Source organism: Phalacrocorax aristotelis, chromosome 2 (genome assembly GCF_949628215.1).
Source record: "Phalacrocorax aristotelis chromosome 2, bGulAri2.1, whole genome shotgun sequence".
Taxonomy (NCBI): Eukaryota; Metazoa; Chordata; class Aves; order Suliformes; family Phalacrocoracidae; genus Phalacrocorax; species Phalacrocorax aristotelis.
The window spans coordinates 73,416,734-73,440,430 of record NC_134277.1 but is presented as its reverse complement, the minus strand read 5'-3'; the positions used below and the strand labels follow the sequence as shown (position 1 = coordinate 73,440,430).

Below are 23,697 nucleotides of genomic sequence, written 5' to 3'. Positions count from 1 at the left end.
TAATTTGTAACCTTTTATCATTTGTAATTTGTAATAATTATAATTAATCATAATGTAATTAAAAAATTAATTAAAATTAAAAATTTTAGTAATCTGTAACCTGAATGGGAACTTCAGTGAAAGTGCGCTGCCCCCTCCATTCAGAACTCTGTTAATTCAAGGCACAATTCCAGCACCTGCATTTGGTATTCTTGGCACTTCTCTTTTATATTATACATCTGGGAGGCCCAGCAGTCACATATAAAATACTGCAATATATATGTTTTTTAAAGCACTACTACTAGCTTTGTCAGAGAAAGGTATTTTTATCATTCAAGCCTTCATTCAAGCATAATGAAATCTTACCATGACTTCTTCTGGACTGGGAGTTTTGCTAGTGAAGTTCAGATTATCCTCTCCAGAAAACTGTTTCTCAGTACCAAAACCTGGATATATCTTGAATAGAGTGATATGGGGTTTAGTGAGAAAATCAGACACATTTTTATGGGAGATTCTTTGATAATGCAATCCAGTAGTGACTCCCCCATTTCTACAAATGGCTCTTCATGAGGAACAAGGGGCTTAACTGATAATTGATCTGGCAGTGAAACATCTTCTCTCCTAGGTTCCTGCAATTCTTTTATGATAGTGTCTTTTCCATCTATGTTTTCACCAGCCCAGCATTCTCCTTTGATGTGCTGGTTCTTCTTTGACTATGGATTCCTCCTCTGAGAAAGTGTTGTGTCCACACTCAAAGACTTCTTCCAGTTGGCTATGCAGAAGGGTGTGCTGCCTCTACAGCAATAGCTTCTATGACTTAGTGACTCTGTTGTTTTCTGAGAGGTATCTTGATAATTTATGTAGAATAAAAAAAATAATTAAGTTTCTTTCTTACAACGGTTTCAAAGAATTCTCATGGAAGTAATATAGCTATGGAGAAGAGGTGCTTTGCTTGGAACTTAACATGAATCATTTGCCCCTCAGCATATATAATTTTTGATCCGGAGCCACCTAACCAAAACATGATGCAACTACATGAATTTTCACAGCAGCACTGAAGTACCATCGTTACCTAATTTCTCTTTCCTGTATATGTGTGCCTCTGCCATTTAAGCCATTGCATGTATAAAGTCAGCATATAACCTGCAATATTGGAATATCAAGTATACTGCATGAGATGGAGGAGATCTTGGCCTGCTGCTGTACAAAGAGTCAAAGTAAAGGGACTGCAAAAAGCAGAGCAGGATTTCTCTTAATGTCAGAGACAGATTGAACAGGTTTTTCTGACAGTCACATGAACTTGCTTGCTATCAGTCTTTGATGCAAGTCATTGCAGTTGCAGTGAAGAGCCTGAGCTCAGCTGAAGCAGCTGAGGCCGTATCTCAAGAAAAGGCCATCTGCCCTGATGGGTGCGTGTAGCTCCTCACAACTATTCGTGCTGTGTATTGTGACAGCTTACTGCGATCGTGGGTGAGAAAGTGGGACTCACAGCTTGGAAGAAGGTGGAAGGACTCAGGTGCTAGGGAAGTGCTTCAGTCTTCATCACTCTGGCAGAGTAAAAGGGGAATGTATCATCAGAAGCTTACTTCTAAAGCTACTTGTACGGGAACTGAATGCTGACCTTACGTTTCTTCTCTGTATGATCACTGTTCAGGATGTAGATGCTGTTTTCTATTTTCAGATAGCTTTTTATGTGAATCATCTAATTTTAACAGTTCCTTGATCATATGATTTCTTCTTCCCCCTCCCATGTCTCTCCATGCCCTGTACAGTCCCTATTGTTTCTGTCCGTTACTCATGCCACACCAGTAAGGTACAAGCAGCTGACCTCAAAATCTCATGAAGTCTCTTGATTTCAGCAGGCTTTGTACCAGCGCAAGATCTGTGAGACAGCACTGCCTGTGAGCTACAAAGTACTGCCCTGGCGTATTTTGAAGGGGAGGGGCGTGTGATCGATAAAATATCATTATAACTCATCCTAGCACATGGCAGTTGGGGTCCCTCTCACGTTTAACATCACCAACAAGAACATACCACATGTCAAATTTTCCAAGACAGGCTCAGAAACACAGGTTCCTTCACAAAGCTGGCAGTCAGTGTCTTTTCTTCCCTTTGGGTTCTACATTTCATCCTGCAAATGTAAAGGGAATTGTTAGTGGTCCTCTCCAGTTGCTTTTCCCAGGAAGGAGCAAGACTCCTAGAGATTCTGAGTGCACTCTCCGTACCCAGTTTCCCAGCTTCAACGTGAACCAGAATATTCCCTGCCTTATATCACACACAGTGTTAGGTACAGGCTTGGTGCATCTCCAAGTGTGAGCAAACATTGTGACTCTTGATTTTAAGGAAAGATAACAATGTAGTCATAGGCAGAGTAAGGGAGTCAATAGTTTTCCAAGGACAGTATTATGTGAGGAAGAGCATGGAGCTGTGGTTGTCCAAGCTGAGTACACAGGCTGACAGAGGTCTGTACTCCCAGGGATTAGGGATGCTGACTGGTAAATCTCTGTCATCCCTTTTCACATGCCCTATCACATGGTGGCTGGCACATGGAACTGTAATGCTGCTTCTCCCCTCCCCTCCTGCTAACTTGTGCAGTGGTCAGTGAGGAGTAGAGAGCCCAAAGCCCCTATTTTCCTTCAGTGTGAACCTGCAGGAGAGCGCTAAAAATAAGTTACCTCTTCAGAGAGACTGAAGGTGGAGGGCAGTATCCTCCTACTTTGTGTCCTATTGAGGAGGAATAACTGCAGGCTGTGATTGCCTGGCTCCATACTTCCAATCGGCTCATTATATTTGCCTGATGCAGCCTACCTACATAATTATATAAGCCTCCTCTCCTCTCTAAATGCCTTCTAAATGCTAAAGCATTTATCTTCATGTCCGGTTGTGTGAAGACACGAAACATTGCTATTTCCATTTCAGAAATTAGAAACTACAACCCTGAGAGTTGCATGAAGGGAGTCACCAAAGGCCACACTGCAGTTCAGCCTGCGATCGATCTGGACCAAGAGCCAAAGCGAGCCTAGCCCTTCATAACACAGGAGATCCTCCTTCTGAAGGTACCGCTATCACCTAGTGGCCTGTTTTGCCTAACCCTGTTGCAGGTGAATCATTGGTAGAACAGTTTGTGGCCATTTCCAAATGAGTGCTTAAAGCCTGGGGAAAAAAACAAAGCATGCTGCAGTCTATGGCTGTAGAGGAAGTTATGTGGAAGCCTGGGGCAAAGAAGGAATAAAAATGAATGTGGGAATCCTCTGGCAGAGTTAGGTTTCAAACGATTGCTTGTCATTGCAATAAATGGGTATTTTAACTTAAGAGCACTGAACAGTTTATTAGACAGAGGAGTAAACCTGTAGGATAGTGCATTTTCTGCACTTCACCCACATGAATTAAGGATCCTCCAACAACTGGTTCTAGGAAAAAGATCAGTAAATAGGTGACCTTAATCCAGTTTCTGTTGCATTGTGTTGACTGGGGGAATGCGTGGCATTCTGTTGCATTACAAATGGCTGTGCATTCGGAAAAAGAGCTCAGAGCGTGCCTGCGCAAAGACAGGTCTCACCCCCCGAAACTGGAGGCTACCCAGATCAGGGGATGGCAAGGCGTGCTGGCAGGGCAGCAGCTGGAGCTAAGCTAGATGACTGGGCGTCTTGGTGCGTGGTGGGGCTGCTCGCTCAAGTCCTGCCAGTCCCCAGACCAGAGGTGAACCCTGCGCTGCTTCTCCTGCATTCATTTTGCAGCTAAATAAAGGATGCCATACGTAGCGCTGCATCCGCTTTCTGAGAGGACACTTGGCAGTGGGTTCCTTAGTGCCCAGGCTCCCATTTTTCTTCCGCATTTGTAGGATGCCTGGCATGAAGAAGCATGATGGAGATTTCCAGGTAATAGAATACAGTAAGAAATAACAGGGCAGTTTGTTTTCATTTGGAATCTACCTTTCCCCTTTCCAGACCTCCCTAGTGACACGTCAGGGGATTGACTCGGGTTTCGTAGCAACTGAGTAGCGCGAGGGCCCTCGGTAACGCTCCCTCCCGCCTCTGGCCGGTGTCCAAGCAGAGCAGCGTCACCGTCTCGCGCAGCCAGGCCCTGCAGGTTAGAGAGTTCCTTGGAAAGCAGGTGTTGCACTGCTTCCTCAGACCGGCACTGTGTTCTTCTCCGTCTCAGCAGCTGACACTTTATTACGGAGAGAGAGTGTATGTGACGTGATATTCCCTCTGTTATACAGAAGGAGGAGAAAGGGGGGGGTTCCCGTTCCAGGGGCTCTATGTCAGATGCTTAAGCGGCAGAACTTGAGGACAGCCTGAAGTAAAGCTGTAGCTTTAGAGACGTCAAGCACCGGCGTCCTGCCTTCGCCATTTCCACGCCTCTCCGTCACACCAGCTGCTCGTGGCTGGGCCAACCCCGACGGTAAGATTGACGTCAGGATGTTCGCAGCCAATCCCCGCGCCAGGACCTGCGAAGCGGGCGGGGGCGGGGGCAGTGCCTGAGCCGTGGGACCGCGCTCGCCCGCGACGTTTTTCGTCCCTCTGCAGGCGCCGTAGGGGCCGGCCCGGTGCCCGCCGCCCCGCGTGCCCGCAGCCCCGCGTGCCGGCCGGTTGCCCGCCGCCGCCATGGATTACCGGGCGGTGGCGATGAGCCAGGCCGTGCCCGGGCAGTTTGACGATGCGGAGTGCTCCGACGGGTGGGTGGCCAGGGGGGCCGGGCCGGGCCGCTCGCGGTAGTGCCCTGGGCCGGCGTGAGGCGAGGCCGGGGGGGCGGGGGAGGGCTGGCCGAGGTTCCCGAGGGGATCCCGCGGGAGCCGCCCGTGGGGGGTGGTTCCCCTCTGTCCCGAGCGGGGAGAGGAGCAGTCCTGGAAGGGGCCCAGCGGGGGGCTGCCCGCCTGAAGACTGCCGAGGGAGGGGGGGTGTGCTGCCCGAGCTAGGGCAGGGCATGCGAGGAAGGGCCCTGTGCGATCCCTCAGCTTTTGTTTTCTTTTGTTTGTGATTTCTGCGTCACCACGTAAATGGGCTGATCCACCTGCACACTCGGGGCGTTGGAGGCGATTTGGTTTAGGAGGTGTGGTAGTGTTGGGTTGGCGGTTGGACTTGATCGTCCTAGAGGTCTTTCCAACCTTAATGATTCTATGATTTCACCTTGCTGTTATTTGAGTGTAACTGAAGATGCGAAACTATATAAGAGAATGGTGGGTTGCCCAGGACAACAGATAAGTTTGATTCGTTTTGGAATTAAAGCATGTTTTCTGTTGTACTGAAAGCCTAGAGGTTTTTAGATTTAGTGGGGTGTGAGTAAGGAATGGTCTTGTGTATTCAAGCTGTTTTCTTTCTAGTTTAACGTTTATTTAGTTAAATGTCAAATGCCAGCAGAGAATCTGCTTTGGGACATATTTGTTCAGGCAGAAAAATGTGATGTACTACAGACATTAAGACAAGAGTAAGTCAGAAGGGTTAATTTCTCCCACAGATTCTTTTTCAGGTCTAACTTTTTCCACATAGGTTGTGCTGGTGCCCTGAGTTACCAGCAGGTTGGCTCTCTGTCTCCAGTGAGGTTTTGTGTGGTACCTTGTCAGGTGGAAATCTGCTGTGGCAGCAAGCAGAGTGGTTCATCTCTGGTGTAGTAGACAGCTGGCCTGATCTGATATGTTCATCTGATTGGAGTCAGAGGGATTCAAATACATGTGACTGCAGAACACATTAGAAGGCAGCACTGATGTGGTGAAAAAGATAGTTTAAGAGTAGTCCATCCTTTAAAGGCAGTGACATCCTCATATATGCTTGCTTAAAGACGGGTGAAGTGAGAAACATCTGATGGAGAGCTGACATTGTGAAATCATTTGTTAGGATAGATGTATTGAATTTTTGATGACTGTAACAATCATTTGTAGTTATGTAAATGTCTTTGTGTGTTTGAAGTGAATTTACGCAAGATACAGAAACAGTTAAGGAAGGTGAGGTCAATGAGAACTGCCAGCCATGCGTGTGTGAAGCAGTTAATGCTGAGGAAGAAGATGGTGATGATGACAATGATGATGATGAGGATGGTGAAGACTGGGACTGGGATGATGAGGTGGGAAGACTCATGAAGCACCACAGTGCTGCTGGTGGATGCAATCCACAGGTATGTTGAAGACTATTTTGTGAGCATCAAGGGTGCCCAGGAGCAAAGGCAACTAACCTGGAGGCTTTGTTCTCTGTTAGCGTTATGTTAAGCATAAATGCAACAGAAATTTTTCCTCGAGAGAATACTGTTCCTTGAGTCAGTTCCTCTGCCGTGCCACGTGTGTGTGTACGTTGTAGCCAGAGTTCCTCTTGATTTCCCTGTCTCTATTGCTGGGTTGTCTTTGTCACTGCAATTTTCCTTCTGTTTCTTAGCTTTCTCAACCTTTCTTTGCCCACTTGGATCTCTACTGATGTTGCTTACTTTTTGGTATTTTTCCTCTGTGTTTTTGAGCATCTTCCCCATCTTTTCTATTTAATTTTGAGACCGTACCTGCTTGTCACACCCAGAGTGAAACAGGTTATATTTTGGACTAGTAGTGAAGGAGGCAAAAGAAAGCATAGGGAATGGAGGGAGGTATTAGAAGTGGATTAATTCACCTTGTCTGCTGTTGGTGTAGAAACTCTGGTGTTGTGCAGAATGAAAAGCACGCATGATGTGAGAACTAGCATCCTTCTTTCCCTCAGCTTGGACACTGGAGGTTCAAAACGTCTTTTTTCCTATTGATACCAACATAACATAGTTAAGATAAATCAGAGTAGTGCTGATCATGGCATGTCATGTCTGACTCACAGCACTCGTTCTGGGTGATTTATTCTCGCATTTAGTTAGAGGTTTATGCTGTTCAGTGTTGGTGAAATTGTGTTCAGATATTAGTTGTGTTTGGAGAAGACTACCTATAAGAAAAGAAGGCAGCTTGGAAAGTTTCCTCTTTTTGTTATCTTCTCATTTTCCCTCTCATTTTCTCCTTGCTTCTGTCTGCTATTACCCTTCCTTTTACAGGTAGAAAAACTGTTAATATGAGAGACTTGCAGCTCGATTCCCAGTCTAAAAATATCCCTGAGTTGGGGCACTTTTTGGAATTTTAGCTGATGCGTCACTTGTATTTTCTTTTCTTGAATTAAGTAAAATTTGTTGTTAATCCATATCCATTTCCTTACCCTTTCTGGTTTTCTATTTATAAAGCTCTAGGCATATGCATTTGAGCTGACTTTTCCAACGATATTGTCTGTATTTCAAAGGTCTGTCTAGAGAAGGCAACTTATATTAACAAATCCTTTGTTTCAGGCAAATAGACAGAACCCTAGTTGCTATTCAGCAAAAATGTCTACCCCTACAGACAAGGCTTTAAGGAAGTTTGAACATAAAATTAATTTAGGTGAGTATAATTGCATTGTTGTCTTTTATGAAAACAGATACCACTCTGTGGTGTTCTCAGAGTAATTCTGCTTACTTTAAGCCAGAACTCACTGGAATGGCAGTTAACCATTGCCAGACAGATTAAAAAGTGGCTTTTGTGTACTTGACGTTGACTTTAGTCTCCCATTAACCAGCTGTCATACCCCTTTCCTCCTTCAGAGCCACAGGGCGGTTTTGGTTTGTTTTGGGTTTTTTGGTACTTTTTTTCTTCCCCTTGACTTCTCCAGACCACATAAAGTACTTGTTCTCTAGCCTTGCTGTAGGAGCAAGCTGTTTGGCTGGAGGGAGAGTATCAGCTCTCTGTTGCGGTGATGTGGTCATTCTCAAAGCTGCTACCACAGCTAAATTTTCTAGACTATTGCAGTCCCCTGTAGTATTACAGTGGTGCATTATGCAACAGTTATCTCACAGGGGAAGCGTTCCTGTAATAAGCAAAGAGGCTGCTCTCCTAGCCAGTGTAGTTTGATGTTTACCATGGAAGTGACTGTTCAGCTTAGCCTGTTAAAGGTTAGATGTAGCTGTGGTTGAGGCCTTTTGACAGGGTAGTAGACAGAGGTTGTGTTTTCCTTCATAACAGAATGGTTCTAAAATGAAGGTTTAAAAGAGTAATGCTGGTATGTGTAGCCAAATATATGTATGTACAACAGCTTTTATACATTCAGCAATTAATCAAACACCATTTTAAATACATCGTGAGAAGAGAATCCTGGAGTCTGTTGCTTATTCTGTTCAGAAAAATGGCATTCAATTGTGCTAAGAGAACGGTGGGCATTTAATGGTGAGATGTTATCCAAAAGGCATTACTTCTGGGTGGCGTTACATCTCCAAGTCTGGGACTGCCTCACTCATCCATGTTGTTACCTTATAGTCCTTGAAATGTAGACAAGCATGGAGCACTAGGTTAACTCTGGTATGTAGCTAAGCTTCTGGGCGTGTTATAAAGAGCTTCACCTGTCTTTGAACATTGTGGTGTATTGGCTGGCAGCAGAATTCTAGGGGAAATTCCGAACACAAGAAACATCTTTGATTTTGGAGGTTTGATTTTTTTTGTTTGTTTGTTTTTGGGTTTTTTTAACTTATGTGTTTTCCAGATAAGCTGAATTTTGATGACTCTGTTATAAACCGAGTCACAGAAAAGTCTAGACAGAAGGAAGCAGACATGTGAGTATTAGTCCTGGTTCTGTTTTCATTTAAATAATTTGAACCCAGAAGAATAGTTCTTATTTCCTAGTGTGATCCTGAGTTTTGAATAAATTTATTGAGAAGACCAAGATTTGTAAATGGTCTGCATGCAGTTTGCTTTCTGGTCTTAAACTTTTTGGTTTCCAGATCAGTTGTTTAAATCATTCCAAAGTGTTGATGTTTCTTTCACTGCTCCTGGTAGCACATCTCATTTTATTGGTGTAGTAAGACAGAAGTGACGGGTGACATTCCACTAGCAAAAGACTACTTTGTCTCTGATACTCTTTTTCTAAACAGAGGAGCATTTGGGCTAGAAAAAAATACTGGAAGCCTTTTGAAGGTTCCATGTGATGGTTTGACGTGGAAAGGTACCTTTTAAAAAAATGGGTTTTTTTGAGCCTGTGGCTTATAACTCTAAGTTGTTAAGACAGATATTTTTATGTCCTGAGTGACCATAAGTCAGTGGAGGCAAGAAGATGTCTGTAAAGGTGGAGGGCACTGATGTTTATGGGTTTGGGCTTTTTTTCCTTTTTTTTTCCCTCCTCTGCATGCAGGAGAAACCTTTGCTTTTGTACAAACTGAAAGCCTTACTTCCTGAGGCTGTCATCTTCTCTGATACAGAATGTCATGTTTTACTCTGTCAAAGTGCTGAGTCCGTGTGTGGGATTGTATAATTTTATTTTCACTTCTGCTAGGTACCGTGTCAAAGATAAGTCAGATAGAGCAACAGTAGAACAGGTAAGTCCTTAATGCATCAAATTTGTCTTTTGATCAGAACAAATAATGTTGAATTTTGGAATCAATGATAAAATGGATATTGTAGGAACAGAGTTTTGCCTTGAATTCTGTTTCCCATATTATCCTGAAGAGACCTATTGTTTCTTTATGTTTCTTTCTTGTATGAAGGTTGTACTTTCTTCCATGAACATTCTGGAGCTCATTTTTGTGCTTAGCATTGTTATTTGATTGTATATGCAATGCAGAATTCACAGAATCACAGAATGGTAGGGGTTCCATCTTAAGCTTTTATTAAAATCCAAAGAACAATTAAAAAATGCTGGGTTTGATTTTTTTTCATATTCTTTAGAAAGACTGAACCATTACTGGCCCAAGGCCACATAGCTGCTCTGTTTCAATTATAATAGCTATATCTTAAGAGAAACCTTATTCTAACGCATTTAATGTAACTGGGCAAGAAATCATTCTCTTAGGTCTTCTCTAGAGCTAGCTCAAGGACATATGCTTAGCTTAAAATAATCTTGAAAGAAGTAGTGAAGTGTCATTCTAGAATCATGGCAAAATTCTCAGTGGCTGCTGTTCGGATTATCATTTGATCCTTAAGAACAGTCTGATGTACTGGGTCCTTTGAAGATGACAAAACCTAATAATACAGTCCGTTCTCAGAATCATATTAAAGAGAGCAATTCTGCTGACTTTTCTGTGTTAAATTTGAGGTGTTGGATCCAAGGACACGAATGATTCTGTTCAAGATGCTAACTAGAGGTGTCATATCAGAAATCAATGGCTGCATCAGCACAGGGAAGGAAGTAAGTTTTATTACAAGTATAGTCTTTTTCTCAGCAAGCTGAGTGAAAACTTGTGCTCAGATGATGTATTGAAATACTTGGGTTTAGTACTACTTTTTTGTGTTGCTTGATTGGTACAAAGTTGTCTTAAGCTAAAATGCAATTTATGTTAAAGGAAACAAGTTTCCCCAAGTATGAAAGATTTCTTTGAATTTTTAAATATTTTCTTAAATTTGTAGATCTTGTTAATCGTATGTTACAACTGAAATCTTTAGAAAGGGTATGTCTACACACTATATTAAACAGTGCCTGAAAAACTTACAAACCCAGGTAATTCTTTCTTCATGCAAGACTCTTGCATGCAGATAAGACCAGCTCCACATGTCAGCAGATATGGGAGTATCTAAATGGTGTAACAAAATTCTGTTTAAAGTACTATTAAGCCTTCCCTGGTTTTAGAAAACTAGCATGTTTATGTTATGTTATTATCAAGTAATATTGCAGGTAATTAAAACCAGGACACAAATTTCCAAGTAAATTAATAAATCAGTTTTAGAGTGCCTAATACCTAGGCTGCTCTGGTTTTCTTCTAAGTCCTTGGATGCTGATTAAAAGTGTGCTTCCACTCTGTGTAGAGGTGTCAATGTGAACTATTTGGGCCATGCTTTAGGGCCTAAACAGTGCACAGCCTCAAATTAACCCTTCACACAAGGTCTTGTTTCAGTCTCAGAAATGTGGATGAGGTGGAGTTTTTTTGTGCATTGTTGTTTTTGTCCTATATGCGTTGTCATACCCCTACCCAGTCTTAGGTACTTCCTGTAAACTGCCCCTGGCAGAAGAAGAAACTGCCGTTGTGTGCAGTCTCACTCTGCTGGGTGCCACTAGGGGCTGGGGTGAGATCAGATCTTTTGCAGGTGTCAGAAAGGGAAGAAGAGAGAAGGTTATGTTGGTTTAAAGACTTTTTTTTAATATTATTTCTTCCCTTCGTAATCTGATAGGCTAATGTATATCATGCCAGTACTGCAAATGGAGAGAACAGAGCAATAAAGATTTACAAAACCTCTATTCTGATGTTTAAAGATCGGGATAAGTATGTGAGTGGTGAATTCAGGTGAGTTTGACTTCTGCCTGGTTTTACTGGGGAGGAGGTATTGTTTCAGTGGTGATAAAATCACCGGTGCTAATACTACATTGATTGGCTAAGAGTCCCTGTTGGTTTTTGTTTTCTTATTTAAAGATTTCGTCATGGATATTGCAAAGGCAACCCAAGAAAAATGGTGAAGACGTGGGCTGAAAAAGAAATGAGGAATTTAATAAGGTGATTCTTCACATTTTTATTTCAGCATGCAAAGGTAACTGCAACTTTAAGTGTATAGGAAGTACTCTCCTATTGCTAGACTGTGGTTATCACTATCTTTTAGGGTTCCTGGAGTATTCAGGAAAGTGTCCTAAGCTTCCCTGTGGGAGGGAGAAGAAAGAGGAGGGAGGAATAAAGATCTTCTTTTGTCTTGCTGCTCATGCTCTAAGCTCTTGAATGTCTGAACACTCTGTCTGACATGACTGAGAAGTGAGGAAAAGCTAGAAGTAGCTGCTGCTGAGTAACAGCACACTGTGTGATATAGGTTAATCTAGGATTAACCTGAACTGTGTAAAGATTCGGTGTCCAACACAGGAATGCTTAGAGAAGGGTCAGAGCCAGAATGGTTGTGGCTTTCTGTATTCATTTCCTAGTTGCTCTTCACAAGTGAGAGTTTCCTGAGTAGAGGAGCTCATATTGTGTATTATGTTTAAAGCAACAGAGTTCCTGTAGGCACTAGTGCAATGCAAATAGCAGAGTTTGGTTTTATTTTTATGTGGCTTTGTTCCTTTGTTACAGGTTGAATACAGCCCAGATACCTTGCCCAGAGCCAATTATGCTAAGAAGTCATGTGCTTGTCATGGGCTTTATTGGTAAAGGTGATAGGTAAGTATCCTTAGAAATTTTTTTTTTAATTAGTAGCTTTCCAAAATATTTTATTAAAAACAAACCAACCCTCTGATTTTACCTACTATTACTTTAGGCCTGCAAAATTAACATGTTTCACTTATATGTGCATGTGATCGGTAGAATACTTAGACATTTTCCAGCTACTGCTGCAGACAACCTGCATGATTCTGAAGCCTCAGTTGTGTGCAAAATGAATCCGTAAAGTGGCTTAACCAGAGATTAAGGCTGGAAAGGCTTGCTAATCATACATGAAGATGGCTCATTGTAGTACAAACATTAATGCAGCATGGTCCAAATTAGCTCGTGTTGGAAACAGAGCCCCAGTATCTTTGGCAAGCACATACCAAGCTTTGCTGCCTGTCATGCTGGCTCTGTGCACTTAGCTGCTTATGCTGACTTCCTTGACACACATGGTAAGCGGAAGAATCATGTACGGCAGTTAAAGCATTTGCAGCTGGTGTGAAGAAGGAAAAAGTGTTAATTTTTAATTATTTGTGTTGTAATTTCAAGGCCTGCTCCTCTGTTGAAGAATGCTCAGTTATCTGACTCCAAAGTCCGGGAGCTGTATCTGCAAATCATCCAGTACATGAGGAGAATGTACCAAGATGCCAGACTTGTTCATGCAGATCTCAGTGAATTTAATATGCTGTAAGTTTTTAAACTTTGCTCTGAATTGTGGCATCTAAAATGTATGCATTGGCAACCTGTATGTGAGAGTACTAATATACCTTTAAGGGAGGGTGGAGTCCTTCTTGTGACTGGGTTTTGTAACTTATGTCATTAACTATGTAGCTTTTAACCCAGATCTGAGCTTTCTCTGTTAAAAAAAAAAACAAAATCAAAAGAAAAAAACACAAAGGAAAAAACCGCACAACCCCCCCCCAACAAAACCTCCACCCAAACCAAAAAAAACCACCCCTCAACTAGAGAGAAAATTAGTAAGCTTATAATTTTTTTTTCTTTTTCTCTCACCACCCATAACACTGCTTCTTGTGTTCACAAAAAGGCTATTTCTTTAAATTTTAGTAATAGAGCTTGTGTAGAGGAGGGAAAGGATTGACCCAAAAAAGCCACTCTGGCCCTAATATGTAAGGTGTATGGTAGAGAAATATGTTAAGATTGTTTGCTGGTTCTTAAATTTGAAGCACGCTTTGTTCCTCGCCCCTCAGTAATCCCCCATATAACAGCGGTGGAGTTAGTGCATCTTTCTGTGCTGTGTTTGCAGGTACCACAGTGGGGACGTGTACATCATTGACGTGTCTCAGGCAGTGGAGCATGACCACCCGCATGCACTGGAGTTCCTGCGAAAAGATTGTGCCAACATTAATGGTGAGTGGGCTGCATTTCAACTCTTGTTCTGATAACTGGTTTATTTAGGAAGGTGAACTGTGTTCATGTATGTCCTTTCAGGTATAACTGACTGTAGAAGCTCTCAAACTTCTGTTAAAGTGCTCCCTCTCCTAGGTTCTCGCAGCTTCCTCAGGGAGCAGTGTACTGTGCCAACTTCAGAAGAGTGTAGCCTATTTTGCTAGAAATCATCTGGCCAAAATGATTTATGATAGATCTGAGATCAGTCCCAGACTGATTAGAGATCAGTCCCAGTCTGCAGCAATGCCCACCCCAGTCTTAACTTCCCTTACTTAAAGGACTGCGCAGCCATAATGATGTGTCTCCTTCTGTGAATGGAATCTACATCTGGAATTCTGCAGCTGGCAAGACGTTACCGTGTGTTATGAAGTTCCCTGCACTTATTGTCCAGGTCAGCTGAGAGGATCGAAGCATAGAGTAATTTATTAGAGGTAGTATCACTTTTCATAGTATTTTGATGAGCAAGGTACTTTTATGGTTTTTTTCTGCTTGAAAATTTGGTCTTCATGACATGTTGCGTAACACGCGTCCACCTCCTGGTAGGGTGTGTTTCTCCCTGAGGACAGGAAATCTGTCACTGCGGGCTGCTTTTGTTCCCCCTTTCTTTTCAGATTGACTATTTTTTTTCTAATTTTACGGACTCTTGAAAGTCTGTGGGGGAAAAAAACTGTATGCATTTTGATGCTAATTTTTCCTGATTCCTTTTCTGTTCATGGATTTCTAATGACTCCTTTATGGCTCAGATATTTGTACCCTTGCTCTTTTTTAATGTATTTTTGGCATGCTCTCCCTAGATATTCTAGTGCCTTGGTGAGTTGCAGTGGTTTTGATGTGTTTTGTTTGTTTGTTTTATGTGACTGCAGCTTTCTCTATGTAGTCCTTCTACAGAGACTCTGAGAAACACCTTGCTTTATGCTCTGCCCTAGCTGTTATCATTGTGAAGACTTGTGGTTCCATGGGCACAGAGAGCTGCCTCCAAATTAAATTTTTTGTTCTCTCTATGATTAGTGTCTCTTTCAGTATTTGTTGCATCTGGAAGATGAACAATTTTATTTCAGATGTCCAAGAGTCATCTGATAACTAAACCCAGCGTGATGCTGTACATACTGCTGACACTTTCCAAAGTCATCAGGGTCCTTGGCTTGCTGTAACTGTCACTTCAACATCACAGTGGCATCTGTTACACGTAATTACTTATGGGTTTTGTCTCTGCCCTTGTTTCCTGGTAGACTTTTTCAAGAAGCACAATGTTGCAGTGATGACTGTGAGGGAGTTGTTTGAGTTCATTACTGATCCTTCTATCACAAGTGAGAACATTGATGACTATCTGTCTAAGGTAAGACCTCATCGCCTTGTTGCTTATGTTAGAAGACTTGAACAATAAAATCAGATCTAGGTCAAGCTCCTTCATCTCATTTACTCTACATCCTGCTGTTGAAGAAAGCTGGTACATGACATTGTTATGCTAGTGCTCCAAAAATGCATAGAGCTGTTTTCCAATTATAACATTACAGGATGACAACAGTTTCGTTCTGTGGTTTCTTAGAAAATCTAATCGTGGAAACTGCAATGTCTGTCTCAGGTGCTACTAAAACCAGGATGCTTTAAATTAGTTCTTTCTTTTTGGCAAGGAGAACTCTGCAGAAATATAATCATACTTATATAGTGAATGGAGTTAAGAATGCAGTTTTGAGCAGGGCGGGCTGAGGGAGGAAGGGAATGACTCCAGGCGGTGTTACTCCAAGGTACATTGTCTTGCTAGCCAAATACAGCGGCTGTCAGAACACGTTGATTCTAGGAGGAGGTAAACTTACTCTGCTGCTCACAGCACCCATGTATTTCATCTCTAGCTGCCAGTCCTCTGCTTCTGGTTAGACATTTCCTTGAAAAGGGAGTGGGGAAAACACCCAACTTTTTAAGTTAACACTTGAGAAATGGGGTCCGCATATGCCATGCTTACAATGGAGATTCAATGTGTCATTCCTGGCCAAGGTCATGTGAGTGTGGCCCAAATACCAGTACAGCATGGGGGTTTCCAAATGTTGTGTACTTCTTGTCATATTGGAGGTTGAATGAGATAGAGTTGTGCTGTGGTTCCCCTTACTTGTGCTCCTCTGGCTTGCTCAATGTGTGTGAGAAGAGCCAAGTTCCAGGACTGAGCACTGCTCACTATGTTCTCCTTGCACTGTTGTGTCCAGTAGTCATGCTGGGCCTGCCGTAATTTGGTCTGGGAGGAGCAGCAAGCATGTTTTCCATCTATTAATAAAGCAGAACTGCAGTTATAAGTGTGCTCTGCAAAAAGGAAGGCTAACTGTCCTCTTCAGAGACCTGCATGGAGGAATCCCATGGGCGAGGGCTCTAGAAGGTAGGGAGTGTCCATGAGAGCTGGTCAGTATTCAAGTACCACTTCCTCCAAGCTCAAGATCGGTACATCCCTGTGAGGAGGAAGTCAAGCAAAGGAGCCAAGAGACCCACATGGATGAGCAAAGAGCTTCTAGAAAAACTCAAATGGAAGAAGGAGGTTTACAGTATGTGGAAAAAGGGACTGGTCACTTGGGAGAAATATAGGAATGTTGTCAGGGTATGCAGAGATGCAATGAGGAAGGCCAAGGCCCACTTGGAACGAAATCTGGCAAGGGATGTCAAGGATAACTTGAAGGGCTTCTTCAAATATATCTGTAGTAAAAGAAAGACTGGGGAAACTGTGGGCCTGCTGCTGAATGAGGTGGGTGCCCTGGTGATGCAGGATGCAGAGGAGGCAGAGTTACTGAATGCCTTCTTTGCTTCAGTCTTCAGGCCCTCAGGCCTCCCAGCCCCCAGAGGTGAGAGAGAAAATTTGGAGAAAGGAAGACTTCCCCTTGGTTGAGGAGGATTGAGTTAGAGATCATTTAGGCAAACTGGATCCTCATACATCCATAGGCCCCAATGGGATGCACCCACAAGTGCTGAGGGAGCTGGTGGACGCTGTCAGTAAGCCACTCTCCATCATCTTTGAAAGGTCATGGAGGACAGGAGAGGTGCTCGAGGACTGGAGGGTAGCCAATGTCACTCTAGTCTTCAGAAAGGGCAGAATGGAGGACCTGGGAAACTATAGGCCAGAACAGCAGAGCTCAGAAGGTTGTGATCAATGGGGCAGAGTCTGGATGGAGGCCCGTAACTAGCGGTGTTCCCCAGGGGTCTGTGCTGGGTCCAGTCCTGTTCAATGTATTCATCAATGACCTGGATGAAGGGACAGAGCGTACCCTCAGCAAGTTCGCTGATGATACAAAACTGAGAGGAGTGGCTGATACACCAGAAGGCTGTGCTGCCGTTCAGTGAGACCTGGACAGGCTGGAGAGCTGGGCCAAGGGGAACCTCATGAAATTCAACAAGAGCAAGTGCAAGGTCCTGCACCTGGGGAGGAACAACCCCATGCACCAGTACAGGTTGGGGGCTGAACTACTGGAAGGCAGCTCTGCTGAGAAGGACCTGGGAGTGCTGATGGACAGCAAGCTGACCCTGAGCCAGCACTGTGCCCTTGTGGCCAAGAAGGCCAATGCTATCCTGGGATGCATTAAAAGGACTGTGGCCAGCAGGTCAAGGGAGGTTACCCTCCCCCTCTACCCTGCCCTAATGAGGCCACATCTGGATTACTGTGTCTAGTTCTGGGCTCCCAGTTCAAGACAGACAGGGAGCTACTGGCGAGAGTCTAGCAGAGAGCTACGAAGATGATCAGGGGACCGGAGCATCTCTCTTATGAGGAAAGGCTGAGAGACCTGGGTTAGTTTAGCCTGGAGAAGACTGAGGGGGGATCTTATCAATCCTTATAAATATCTAAAGGGTGGATGTCAAAAGGATGGGTCCAGACTCTTTTCAGTGGTGCGCAGCAACAGGACAAGGGGCAATGGGCACAAACTGGAACACAAGAAGTTCTGCCTGAATATGAGGGAAAAAATATTTACTGTGCGGGTGACAGAGCAGTGGAACAGGCTGCCCAGAGAGGGTGTGGAGTCTCCTTTTCTGGAGACATTCAACACCCACCTGGATGCAGTCCTGTGCCCCCTGCTCTGGGTGTGCCTGCTCAGTCAGGGCGGTTGGATGAGATGATCTCCAGAGGTCCCTTCCAACCCCTACCAGTCTGTGATTCTGTGAAATGTTGGTTACCATTAGGTGTCGCTCAAGGCATTACCATAGAGAAAGGCACAGAATTTGTGAGTGACTGGAGCACAGGGAGAGAGACACAGATGGGAATGGTTAGTTGGATTAAGTGATGTGATTCTAGAGAGTGATAACTTTGTATTGTTTAATGTTTCTTTAGGCAATGGAAATAGCATCGAAAAGAACAGAGGAGGAAAGATCCAGTCAAGATAAAGTGGATGAGGAAGTAAGTAAGGATTTTTGTTCCTACTATGAAATTAGTATTAACCTTGCCTCTTCTAAATAATGAAAAATGTTCTGGTTTATTTGCCAAAATGTACAGTTGATAAGAAAAACATTGTTTGTGATACTGAGATGTCTTGAACTAGTTGAGATGTGACGTATTAATGGATGCCATGTGTAAATGCTGACAGTGGTAAGGTATTAGAAGGCAAACACTCCATTTCCTAAACCAATATGTTTGCTTGTAGCTAGGTCCTTTGATGTATCTTCCAGTTCAGGTTCAGTTAACAAAAAAACTGAGTGGAGAGATCTGATTATGCCAGTATTTTTTGGACCAGTGGTACAGAAGCAGAATATTTAGATATGTACATTGACCAAATTGCCTGTCTACCTGCAGCCCAGTCTAATTCAGTTCCATGTCCTGTTTCTCTCCCTTGCTTTGACATTAAGTGAAGCCATTTCAACGCCATTACAGAAAACTGCTAATGTTCTGGAAAGGCTTGATGTAAAGATAAAACAATTTCTATATCAGTCTTATCTATCTGTTCCAGAAGAGTTAAAAAAAAAAAAAAAAAAAAACCCCAAACCCCCAAACAACAACAATAAAAAACAAACAAACCAACAAAAAAACAACTCTGAGTTGAGCTGAATTTGTATCAGTGAGAACCTATTTGTACTGGTACACATGGTGTTTATCTCTGGAGTCAATACTACTCGATTTATCAAAGACTTTTCTTGGCTACGAAAGGATTATTTGTTTGTTTTTTGTTTGTTTGTTTGTTTTTTCTTAATCCTCAGGATACGACTTCTGAACTATAGGGTCAGATGCAAGTGTTTTGTTGCAAGCCCATCTTTCGCAAACCAATTTTTCCTTTGCTTATACAAAGTTGCTGACCTGTAAGAAAGGCCACCTGTAAGAGAGATGGTTTAGTAGCATCTAAGTTCAGTTTCTTTCTCTTAGACTTTTCATGTGATCATGGCTAGCTTGTCTCACTTCCTTCACAAACGAGCAGAGCGGATTAAGGGCAAGCTGTGTGGAGCTGAGGGCATCTGCTCTTTGCACAGCCTTTAGTCTAGCAGTTATGATTGTAGTGTACTGAATTTGTGCTGGGATTGAATGATACCATGAAAAAGAGAAGGAAAATGCTTCTCTCTGATCTGGTAGTCACTTAAATTTGCTGGAGGACTGTTTCAAAAAGACTGCATGACAGATTTTAAGCACGTTGTTGTTGATACTGTGGTTAGGTTTTACTGTACTATATTGCTGCAGGAACCTTGAGTTGGGCAGTAGGTTGAAGCAGGTATTTTATGTAAAGATATTAAGTTCTAACTGCATTTTAATGGAGTTGCCTCCTGAAGGCATTGTAAACATCACGATAACACCAGAAAAAATCATTAGAATACAAAACCTTAGAACTCAAATAGGTTAAGAGGAAGTTGGAAGGACTGGAGAAGTTTCTAAGTGGCCTGGTGGTAGTCATGCTAAGGAAGGAGCCTTATCAGTCATGATCTATCTGTCATGTGCTGGCTGCATGTTAAGTCTGCTCCTGCAAAAAAAAAGATATGCTGCAGTTCAAATGGTAGTGGTTGCCTCCTGTGTTTGTTTTTAGTTTCTCTGAACCATGAAATCCTTCATGATTATTCTCTTAAGGATGCATGATTAGGAAGGAAGAACACCATGAAACTATACGTAAATTAGTAAATCTGTGTTTCCTTTCACTCTACTAGGTGTTTAAGAAGGCTTACATACCTCGAACTTTGACTGACGTTAAAAACTATGAGAGAGATGTGGATATAATGATGAAATTGAAAGAAGAGGATATGGCATTGAACGTACAGCAAGATAATGTGAGTAGACATGCTGAGGCACTGCAAAAAAGAGGGAGGGAATATGAATTCTTCTTACTGGAAACGGATAGCAACAAACAAAACCAGAAGCCTTGTTACTAAGGCATGGAGTACTGAATCTAGTGTCGTACTTTAAAATTGTCTGGTTGCTACTAAGGCTAACGTTATATGTTTTTTTCCTTTTTTTTTTTGTGGGGGCTTTTTGTTTGTTTTTTGAGATGATATTTTTCTCTGGGCACAAAGATTTAAGACTCATAGTTTGACAATGTAATTTTCTTTCTCTCTCGATGGGTGTAGATTCTCTATCAGACTGTGACAGGACTGAAGAAGGATTTGTCTGGTGTTCAGAAGGTGAGAGGGTCTTTTTGAAATCCTTCATTTTAGCTGTTTTCAGAAGAGTGCTTATAAGGAGTGCAGAGAATGCCTTGCCTTGCAGCTGATACCGTGAAAGAAGCCTCTTGTCTGCAGAGTCACCATTTATGTCCAGAATGGGTCTGGCTTGACAGTGTGTCTGCGCACCACACGAGTTGCTTCCCTGCACTGTGGCTGATGCTGGGTTGCTTGAGAATGAAATGATAATCCTTGCTATGGCCGTGATCTCTAAAGTTAAGGTGGAGAGGAGGGAAGATGTTTTCCAGTTATTGAAAATGTAATTGGTGTAATTTGTAGCATGGCTACAAGTCTTGATATGTTCAGGGTAGCTTTGCTGTAATTATTGGTAAAGAACAACCCTGCAGTATAAGGCATAAGATATTACGTCTTACTATATTTGAAGTACTTGACAGTGACACTTTTGTAAAGTACACCAGATAAGAAGTTGGGTACAAATCAGCCTGCACCCATATAATTCAAGGCAGAAGCCCACGTGGATTCCCCTTCCCTCCTTTGTAAATGTTATCTAGCAGTGGTGTAGACTCTGTTTTATAATGGAAATATAAATATGGATGGGATCAGGCTGTGGCACCGTCTCCAGGCTTATTTAAGAATAAGTGAGTTTTCCAGGGTAGATATTTGTGTTTGCAATAAAGCCTACATACAGTGCCCCCTTGGTAGATTTGGGTGTGATCCAAGTATAATTAAAAATTGGCTTCCGCTTATGTTAGCAAATCGCTGTTTAATTTATGGAAAGTAGTTTGGGAGTGCCAATACAGCTGTGTTGTGAGCCCTGCCCTAAAAGATTCTGTGTGGTACATTCTAGATTCCTTGTTCTTGGTTTGGATTAACCTACTTTTCATTCTTTTTCTTGAGAGTCAGTGATGGCTGTAGTAAAGGAGATGGCACAAGCTCACTCAAGGGTTTCTTTGCAGCAGACTGTTTTGTTTTATATTATATGTATGTATGTGTGTGTGTGTATATATTATCATTAGGCTTCTTTGTTTTGGTTTGATATATCTTGCAGATTCCTGCACTTCTTGAAAAGAAGGCAGATGAGTCAGAAACAGACTCTGAGGATGACGATGATGATGGCAGCTCAGAGGACTCTGATTCAGGCTGTAAAGAATCTGTACATCCCAAAGATAAACCTGCTGAAGTTAGCATGGACAAAAAGGTCAGCTGGCCAGGAATTGTTTATTTTTCCCACCTCTGCCTATGCGACAGGACAAAATCCAAACTTAGTTATGAGTGGTTCTTGCTGCTTCTTGTCAGAAACAAGCTATGGACTTTTCCTGTTGTGGAGAATGAGAGCAGAGAAAGCGAATTTCATTATGGATGCTTTATTAATGGCATTTTTCTGTAGAGAAACATGTAACATAGCTCTCTGTAGACTGACAAAGCTAAAAGACAGATCTGCAGGGAATTCTGGGGCTACGCAAAGCAGAATTTAGTGAAGCCTGGGCAGCTCTCCAATCCCTCTGGCTACTTTTCCAGTCTTTGGTGGTCAGGTTTGTGGCTGTGGTCCCTGATTAACCTCCGTTTGCCCAGGGAACTGAGACCACTTGATCTATAGAACTCTAGAGGCTTGGTGGCAGTGTTTGTATCGCAGTGGCTCTTGCAGTACCAGTAGTACAGACTGGCTAGCTTTGCTGTGGGCAAGAGGCTTAACACAGTCATGCAAAGGGATTATGGTTTGGGGTGGCTTTTTTTAAGGTTTCATTTTCCAAACTGCAGAACAAGTATGCTCTGTTTTGGTGAGTCTGTTCTGCAGGCTGTTACCCACTGGTGAGAGCCTTTTGGCAGCCTTTTAGGTGCTGTGCAGAAGAAGGATGAAATTTGCTGGGCTTAAGGGGTTCAACATTTGGGGGTTTGCTTGTTAGACCTCTCTTCCTAGAAAAGGTAAGATAATACGTTCGATATCTGTCACATAAAAATGCAGTGCTCTACTAGACACTTTCTACGAACCTAGAGCTGCTGCCTTTCAGATGTGAAGCAGGGAAGTTTTGGTCACTTCTCATCCTTACAGATAGGTTTTCATTTGGACTTCTTTTTGCGTGAGTAAGATGAGGTTTCTGGTAACCTACGTGTTCAGCTGTAGGTTGAACAACTGATTAGCAGCAATTACTTCCACCCACCACCCCATTATGCTGACTTTGCGTTTTCTAGTTGAGTGTAGTCTCTTCATGGTCTGGCACAAATTATAGTGTATTGCAGTAGTATAGCACCCTTCTTGCCAATCCTTACGATGATCAGCTTGCTCTGAGTTACCAGCAGTTACAGGATCAGTAGTTTTGCATGACATATAGAAACACCTACCACAGTAGCCCTGTGGGTAGCAGAAAACCTAGATTGAGCATCCTGTTGTAACCTTAGGTGTAAATAGCATGAGTTAAGGCTGCTTCTTTTTCCCTTTATTCAAAAGTTTGCATGTTTTAACTAGTTTGAATTTTGCCTTGTCATTACCAGTGTGCAGCTCTGAGCTCCACCCGCGACGTATACTTCCTTTTTCCTTTCCCCACACCATTCCTATTGATTTTTTTCTTTTTTTTTTTCTTCCTCTTGATAACCTCGTTTTTATGTGGTGAGTTAATTAACTCGTTAATGTAACATTTGATTGACCTGCGCAAGATCTCTCGCTCCTTCTGGCTTTAAACGAATGGTGTTTGGTTCTTTATAGGAAAGGAAGAAGATGGTTAAAGAAGCCCAAAGAGAGAAGAGAAAAACCAAAATCCCAAAGCACGTGAAGAAGCGGAAAGAAAAGACTGCAAAAATGAAGAAGGGCAAATAAAATCAGCTTTGGCTTGGGGAAAGGGATGGTTTCTTGTGGGTTATTTAGTAATCTTTTGTTTCTTTTTCTAAAATTAAAAATCCTTTATTTATATACATACAGTATTAACTGTGAGAGTGATTTTGTTAATAACATGGTGTTATTGTTTGAACAGAGTAAGTGCCATGGGTTTCCCAATAGGAAAGAATGAATTTAACACTTTTGCATGTTGAAATCCTTTACCTGTGCAGATTTAACCTATTGTTTAACTCGCATTGATTTGTTCCTGGGGACTTACTCCCCTGCCTCACGCTGCATACAAGCCAGTTCAGTTTGTTCCAGAGCAGTGATTTCATCCAAACAGATTCTTGCAGGAGGGGGAATGGTGACTGAAAGGCCCATGCCTTCTTCACAGCATGGAAGCCAACTGAGCTAGCTGTCCTCTGCAGGCTGTCATGGTCATGTGTGGATTCACCCAGCTTCGGAACTCCCTGTGCCAGCACAGAGAAAGGTTGTGATTCCAGTAAATGTCTTTATGTTCTTCCACATTAGGGGTGGAGTTGTTGCCCTGGGGATTTTCGCTTACAAGACATACATCCTCTGACAGGAGGACAGCTTTTATCTGTCAGTGGATATCCAACAATAATGGGTTGGCCAGGAGCAGGATGAAGCTTCCTTCTCTCTGCTCTTCACCTTCCACACCCAGAAGAGAGATGATGTTGGCCAATTGCACACGTGGTTGCACTCCCCAGTTTGACACTCACAACTTCTTTGGTGCCTTTGGCAAGAAATCTGGTAAGAGAGGAACTGATCAATGCTTTCAGATCTCTCTCTCTCATTCTGTGCTCCCTTTCTCCCTGTCTGTACAGGGATTGGCAGCACTCTCCTGTACAGTA

The 23,697-nt window shown here is 42.7% G+C and overlaps 1 protein-coding gene across 1 annotated transcript; it reads left to right on the top strand.

Annotated features, from left to right (window-relative positions):
• The first annotated feature begins 4,438 nt into the window (after positions 1-4,438).
• On the top strand, positions 4,439-22,926 carry RIOK1 (RIO kinase 1). Its single transcript, XM_075084083.1, has 17 exons — positions 4,439-4,657; positions 5,886-6,090; positions 7,258-7,348; positions 8,481-8,550; positions 9,267-9,309; positions 10,026-10,118; positions 11,096-11,208; positions 11,335-11,415; positions 11,974-12,060; positions 12,595-12,732; positions 13,310-13,413; positions 14,682-14,788; positions 17,750-17,815; positions 19,540-19,659; positions 19,957-20,010; positions 21,059-21,208; positions 22,712-22,926. Exons 1-17 carry the CDS (start codon positions 4,587-4,589, stop codon positions 22,820-22,822), a joined length of 1,704 nt encoding a protein of 567 aa, XP_074940184.1. The 5' UTR covers positions 4,439-4,586; the 3' UTR covers positions 22,823-22,926.
• The last annotated feature ends 771 nt before the right edge of the window (positions 22,927-23,697 follow it).

Excerpts from the sequence above, each read along its gene's own strand:
- RIOK1 (XM_075084083.1), top strand. The coding sequence starts at position 4,587 with ATGGATTACCGGGCGGTGGCGATGAGCCAGGCCGTGCCCGGGCAGTTT. Across the intron at positions 9,310-10,025 it reads ATAGAGCAACAGTAGAACAG|GTGTTGGATCCAAGGACACG; the intron begins GTAAGTCCTTAA and ends GTTAAATTTGAG. Across the intron at positions 14,789-17,749 it reads TTGATGACTATCTGTCTAAG|GCAATGGAAATAGCATCGAA; the intron begins GTAAGACCTCAT and ends ATGTTTCTTTAG.